The sequence below is a fragment of the Nanorana parkeri genome, unplaced genomic scaffold (genome assembly GCF_000935625.1).
Source record: "Nanorana parkeri isolate BGI_ZX_2015 unplaced genomic scaffold, ASM93562v1 scaffold280, whole genome shotgun sequence".
NCBI lineage: Eukaryota > Metazoa > Chordata > Amphibia > Anura > Dicroglossidae > Nanorana > Nanorana parkeri.
Genome location: NW_017306548.1, coordinates 1,340,991 through 1,348,322, shown reverse-complemented (window position 1 = coordinate 1,348,322; position 7,332 = coordinate 1,340,991). Strand labels below are relative to the sequence as shown.

The 7,332-nt window shown below is 45.7% G+C and overlaps 1 protein-coding gene across 1 annotated transcript in view; it reads left to right on the top strand.

The window, feature by feature from the left end:
- Positions 1-7,332, top strand: part of TANGO6 (transport and golgi organization 6 homolog) — a 55,725-nt gene that overhangs the window by 24,092 nt on the left and 24,301 nt on the right. Inside the window, exons 13-15 of the mRNA XM_018557332.1 lie at positions 1,002-1,364; positions 1,446-1,503; positions 6,248-6,400. Of these exons, the coding sequence (XP_018412834.1) occupies positions 1,002-1,364; positions 1,446-1,503; positions 6,248-6,400 (574 nt within the window). The remainder of the gene's footprint in view (positions 1-1,001; positions 1,365-1,445; positions 1,504-6,247; positions 6,401-7,332) is intronic.

Genomic DNA, 7,332 nt, shown 5'->3' with positions numbered 1-7,332 from the left:
GGGGGGGGGTAGGGCGAGCCTTTAATGTCACTTTTATTGTTTACTGTAATGTTTACATTATGAGACTTGAAAAGCACTTATGTGCGGAATGCAGAATGCTGCTGCCTCCCATGTAGATAAAGATTCACAAACTATACAACATAACAAGCATTATAAACCTTTAGCACACTTGTATAAGATTTGCAAATAAAGTGAACCTGTGAGTTGTTGTAAGAGTATTGAATGGGTAGCAGACAATAAAAGGGGGGGGCTTAGAGGTATCTGCATATGCAATCACATGTCTAGACCCTCTGTTATGCAAGAACTGATTTGTCCCACCCTGTCCTGCATCCTGCTATTGGTCAGTAATGCCTTCAGCACAGTTATGGGCCAATATCCCATGTGTATGTGTACAAAAAAATACAAATACTTTAACTCGTTCTTTAACCCCTGCCTGTCTGCAGTCTATGCCCCATGCTGAAGATGTTAATATATGTCCCTCATTTTGTGGGACAACAGCTAACACTTTGCGTGGTTGTTGGCTCTCAATCACAGCTGTCACTGAGCACTCGAGTCCCCATCGACGGTAGTGACATAGTGATTACATGCAGGCAGGAGGCTTCATTGGCATAAAATAGGCAATCAGGCTGCAAATGAACACTGCCTTCTTTAGGCTGCAGTGCTGTTGTCTATTGCAGTGTCTATTTAATAGGGTAATTGTCATGTGCAGTTACATTATTAAAATTATAACAGTACTTAAAAAAAGGGAGAAATCTATATTTTGTTCGCATTTGTTAGCCTGTAACTGATACAGAGCAGTTTTTTTTAAATTATTAAAACAGTGCATCAAATGAAAACGCCTTGTATCTCCTTTAAAAATATATACCTGACACTGCTAAATTTGTCCAGGGCATCTAGGCATCCGTGAGCTCTGGTCACAAAAGGCTTAATAGGTTAATATACTTGTTAATCTAGTCCTGTGTATTGTCTGATCCTGACCTGCCTGTTCTTTTTTTCCTCAGTTGACCTCCTCAGATTTCACTCATCTAAAGCGTTTACTTCCAGTGCTGGAAAACTTGTCCCGCTCCCACCCTGAGCCAGTTATTCAGGAGCTGGCAAGTGACCTACGTGTTACAATTGCCACACACTGTGCGGTCCCGCTCACACATGGAGCCTATGCCGGCCAGGATGCAGACAACATGGAAGGGAAACAGCAGAAGCCCACCAAAGATCACGTGACCTCTGACACGCTGGATATTCAGGAGCTGCTGAAGTCTGCAACAGACAACATTGTCCCCACAAGGGCGGCAGCCTTGCGTACTCTCACTCGACTCCTGGAGCTGAGACATCCGAAAGTGATAGAGCACAGGGAGCAGGTGATGCAGGTAAGGATACGGCAAACTTGTTAGCCGCATTGTGACGCAGTCTGTTGAGTTGTATGCTAATAGTAACTTTTTTTCCCCCAGTTGTTCTTGTATAACCTGGAACAAGAAGACTCCTTTGTGTACCTGTCAGCAATTCAAGGTAATTTCACAGCTGTAGTTTGACAAATGGATTTAAAAACAGCAAGCAGGTTCAAAACACTGACAGCTCTGATTTAAATCGCTGTTCTGAAAGTGTCTGCCCTGGGCTGCTTCCTGTACTGGTCATGTGATTAAAAGCCAAAGAATTCATCACATGAGCTCAGCCAAATGGCCTAGGACTGATGCATGGTGTCAGCTGCTGTTCCTTAACGCCGATCCTCCCCTTTGACTGTGGCTATAAGGCCAATGTCTTGGTTTCCGGACATGGCTGTCCATGACTGGGAGACCAGACTGTAGTAGTATAGGAACAGACCGCACTATCCAGACAATTCCAATCCTTCCTAAAATCACAGCAAATCCATGAATATGAATAAGCCTACGGGTGAAACATGTGAGAGGTTGTAGCTGGTTGGGGGTGTGCGGTGCTGGTATTTGCTGCTTTATACACTTTTATTCACTGGATTTGCTGTGAATTTCAATAAAGTTTGAAGTATCGGATTTCTGTGGATAGCGCGGTCTGTTCATATACTACTACATTCCAAAGTGGAGATGCACCTATTAGACCAGCACCTGGGGGAGCCCTGATGGCGGCTAAGGAATTGGAGCGGTGAGATTTCATTTGGGAGACCAGACTGTTCAGTGTTTAAAGTGAACCTGTCAGCAACATTACAAGTCTGTATGAATAAATTTTTTGACGCATCATAATTTACCTTTTATCAGTAAGCAGAAGTAACGTGAAAATGATCACTGGTAGGTAGGGACTTTTTCTTCTGCTAAAAGTAGAAACATTTCCCATGATGCAATTGGAGCTTTCCCTGATCCTCCATGAACTATTTTGTTGAAATGGTGGAGGATATGGGAACACTCATGGCTTTAGTGGGCGCCAGGACTCCACAGTAGTTGCTTTCCCTTTGCAAAATGTGGAGGTAAAGGTGTTAATTGGTTGTAGGTGGTGAATGTTTCCCTAGCTAGATGACATTTAGTTTGCTTAAGCACTGTGTCATCAGAATCACTTTTTTTTTTAAATATTGTTTTCACTTTTTTGCATCTTAGAGTTGCTGATCTCCTCCAACTTTAATCAGCCAATTGCTGCCTGCATGTACACTGTCCAGTGTTGTCTGCACATTGTAACTCTGGACTGGCTTGCTAATAGTGGCAAGGGTGAACCGTGTCTGCAGAATGCGTCAGCAGCACAGGGACGCATGTGACAGGGTGACAACCCCTGGAGCACAGTGGTTGTCACCCAATAGCAGGAAGAATGATCCTCATGGCAGGATCAACAGATGTTCTTTCAATTAATTAACAAGGATTGAAAACAAGTTTTGAAAAACTTGTTGCCACTGCCATGATATTTTGGTGACTTGGTTTACATAGTATTTGAGGTTGAACAAAGACATCAAGTCCAACCTATAGGATCTCATTCTAGGAGTACCCGTACCCCTATATATTATGGTCCCTTAAGAAATCGTCCAAAAGTTTCTTGAACAATTCCACATTATTTGCTGAAATCACTGTCTGTGGCAGTGAGTTCCAGACCCTAACTGATCTTACTGTGAAGAACCCCCTTCGCCCCTTGTGCTGGAATTTTTTCCCCACCAATTTTAGGTGGTGGCCTCTAGTTTTTGTAACGGAGTTAATTTTAAACAGTTTATCGCTAATGTTGCTGCCACCATTAAACATTTTGTACATGGAAATCATATCCCCCCTTAATCTCCTCACCTCCAATGTAAACATGTTTAAATTTAGTAGCCGTGTCTCATAGCTCTGGTCCTCCGTACCCCTAATTAGTTTGGTTGCCCTCTGCTGGACTTTTTCCAACTCAAGGACATCTTTTCTTAGTACTGGTGACCAGAACTGGACCGCGTACTCCAGATGAGGTCGAACCAATGATCTATAAAGTGGCAAAATTATAGACTTTTCCCTGCAATACATCCCCTTTTTGATGCAGGACAAAACCCTGCTAGCTTTGTTTACAGCAGCCTGGCACTGCAAACTACCTTTGCATTTATCGACATTAAACCTCATCTGCCACATTAATGCCCACTCCCCTATTTTATCCAGGTCCTCCTGTAATGTTATAATGTCTAAGTCCGTGTCTATTACCCTCCCAATTTTGGTGTCATCCGCAAACACGGAAATATCGCTGTTAACAGTTTAGATCTGCTTTAATCAACAGCATTCTTTTTATACAGAATAGGGTTCTTTATTTTCTTAGGTAAGGAGGTGGCTTGGTTTATTTACATCCTGAGATGATGATCTGCTCCACTGATAATAATGGTGACTGTTTAGGGAAGAGTGGAGGGAAGTGAAGGGACGGGAGCAGATAGGAACCCCATTGTAGCAGCAAGACAATACCACCTATGTTTCTAGCTCCTTCCCAGGTTCTCTAGCCATAGTCAAAGAGTGAAGTAGCTTTGATCTCCCCACTGAGAGGCCTCACTAATCATTAATAAAGAACTCTCAGGGCAGAGAGCAGCTTCAAAGCAACCCAATAGAGGCTCAAAAGGGATGTGCATGTCACTGCTTGGTGCATCTACAGCTACAGGAATAGCAAAGTGAACCTGTACCTGCAGAAAATCTAACAGTACAGCCAAGTGGCCCTCTTTGTCTTGCTTAACGATGTGCGGGGGCTTGGTGTGAACCCATTTTCACCCTAGCGCGCGCAAAACTATGACTGGCACACCCCACTCACTCCTGGCCCAATCAGTTGCGGCAGGAGTAATCTCTGCCCCTTTGTGACGTGTAGCTGCGGGGCAGAGAATGCCCTGGCCACAACTGATTAGCCCTGGAGCATGAAGGAAGGTCAGTTTTGTGGGGGCTTGGGGGAAGTCAGACGAGCTGTGTCCGCATCAAGGCCCCCTAATCACTCCTTGCTATTCCGAGAGGTGTCATATTGAAATGTAATGGTATACAAGGCATATTTTACTTCCAAACACAGATATGGCCCAGCACCTTGTAGTTTCTGTTTTAGGACATGTTGTTGCCTGCACAGGTTCAGTTTAGTCCTACTCTGTAATATGCATGAGGCTGCGGTGGGCTCAGAGAGACACAGAGGGGCCTATTTATAAAGTCTGGAAAATAATTGGTTTGGTATTTTACAATGATATTTGATGTGCCTATTTGCAGCTTTATTTGACAGAGAACATTGTGATGAACTGTATTCTGGAAAGTGGGGATGCAAACTAGTAAAAAGTTAAGATAAAGTTGTCAGAAATGGGGTAAAAAAAAAGTAACAGCCTCTCGAGAAAAGCTCCCTCTCCTGCTACCCTATACAAACTCAATTGCGAGAGCCCATTGAGCTATGGATCATGTCATTTCCACTGGGTTTTGGAAGTAAGTGGAGGTGGTAGGCCTAAGTTGGGTCATTGACCTTCCAGGTCCTCTTTGATTGAGTGAGTGCTGGCATGGAGTAAATGACTGGGTCTCTTAACTGGGGGTCATACTTGGTCAACAAACATTACAAGGTCACCATAAACTGTCAGGTTGCTATGGTAGGTAAAGAAAAAAAAGGGTCCTTGTGCCCAAACAGATCTTGTGGTCTCAGTTCTGTGTCTAGCAGTCACTTATGCGACATTTAATGCAGAAGCTTAAACCTTGTACATTGTCATCAAAATGTCAATGCATCAAGATGAACAATGATGCTGCTTTATTATCCACTATATGTCCCAGTCTAGTGTCCTGTAACTGAACCAGCGACTGGACATCTCGTCTGGTCCACCACTGACTGCATAGCCTAGTGCTTCAGAGAACCACTATTGGGATGAATGAGGGGAAGAAGGAATAAGCCTTGCATGATAATTTCTGTAGCTAGTGTGCATTTTGAAAAATGGCAAACAAAAGCTTTGCTAAGCACCCAATTGGTGGAGCTCGATGCAGACATTGGACATGGAAGCACATAGCACTTCAGATGTCCTTGTTTAAGCATGATTAAAGTGATATTAATGTCAAAATGTTTTTAAGCAATTTCAAATGTTGATTTAAATCACTTACAATGGATGCTGCTCCTTGAAGTTTAAAAGTTTTAGTTTCCTGCAGAATCAGCTGGTCCCCTGAGCACTGGTCCTGATATCCTGTTTTAGGGTGGCTCCTTTCCCTTGCAGGGTCCTATGGAGCCACCCTTGTGTGTGCTAGTAAGCTGTGTGTGTCTCCACTAGTGATGAGCTCAGGCGTGTTCGCAGCTCCACGTGCCGAGCCCTCCAGGAAGCTGACAGCGGGCAGCGCCAATCACAGGTACTGAGACATGTTCCCGGTCCGCAGCTGCAGAGATCGGGAAATGTCTCAGTACCTGTGATTGGCAGAGCTCATCACTAGTCTCCACACACAGACACAGCAAGGCAAGACACCCTCCCTCCCACTCCTTACTCCTCTCTTCTCCAAGCTAACAGATTAATAACTGCCGGAGACTTTTGTACCCCTTATGGTCTTGCACTCAGCAGGAAGTTCAGGGAAGCCAAGCTGAGAGAGTTGGAGCTGTTCAGCAACATGTAAGTGCGTGGGCAATAATACAAGGAAATAGTTTGCTAGGCAATGCACATTTGTTTGATCTGGATTCATTACTGAAAAAGGTTTGAGAGTTTATTACTACTTTAAGTCCTCCGACATCTAATGGTGAGTTAATTCATCTGGTCAGTATTAGTTTTGCCTTCCGTTCTTGGCTGCAATCTCTAGTTGTGGGGGTTTTATACATAAAAATATTATATGAATTCTGAATCATGTTAATAACACTTTATGGTTTTCATGGACAGGTGTTGCTGTGCTTTCCGGGGACGTTCCTGATCGTATCTTACCTATCCTCCTGGCACAGTACGGCAATGCTGGATCATCAAAGAACAAGACGCTGTCTTCTGAGACCCGGATGAAGGTGGGGGAGGCACTCATGAGGTGCACTAGAATGTTGGGTAAGTGTCTTCACTGTGTTATTGACCAGAAGAAAATCATACTTTCAGTGCACCTTTTCTCTTCCGTTCATTGAAGGACACAGCAATCAGATCGAAGATCATGTACCATAGAGTATATCGCCACCTGCAAGGACACTAGGCACAAAACAAAAGACAGAGACAGCCTAGGGGCGGCCTTTGCGGGTTGCCCAACCCCCCACCCAAGTCTCCAGTTCTTTGCTCTGGAATTCTTATCTGGCTTTCTCTTTTTTTTCACTGGACCCTCTAGGAAGTGTCATCAGGGCGACAGGCTGGATGTTTGTAGATCCTTGTAGTCCCTGCTGTGCAACCACCTAGCACATGCAGACTCTGCCACGGTGGGTCAGTTGCGACGACTCTGTTTCAATGGAGTGGCCTGTGGGTTTGTCCCGGTGGGGTGCATATGACTGGGGGTCTCGGCCTACCAGTCACAGTATTCCACACAGGCTGGCGGCGCAGCGACAGGGGCATTTTTCCGCCATCCCTGCACGCCCTATTTGCCATGCTCTGCATCCGTGTGGGCTCTCCGAGGTTGTTGCCTTACTGGTGGTGGTGGTCGTTGTCTCGGGGTCTGATCGGTTTCCCCCCTGGTATGGTATGTATGTGGGGGTCTACCTGGGGCTGTGCGGAGGGACTCTGAGTGCTGGCTGCCGTCCCTGTGTTTGGGCCTCCCTGTCTAGTGCGGGTCCCTGCGGTTGGAGGTGGCTGGGAGGTGCTCTGGTCTGGGCCCTGTTACTGGTGGGGGCTGTGGGTACCTATCACGCCGCGGCCCCTCTTCCCCTCCTCCTTGGTGGCCTTGTGTTCCTGGTCGCCAGGTGGCCGGTAATTGAGCCCCCGGTCACCCTGCGGCTTGGTGGGCTGGCGTACACGGAGGACTTGGTGGGCGTTCCGCGGCGCTGGAGGTGGTAGCGCCA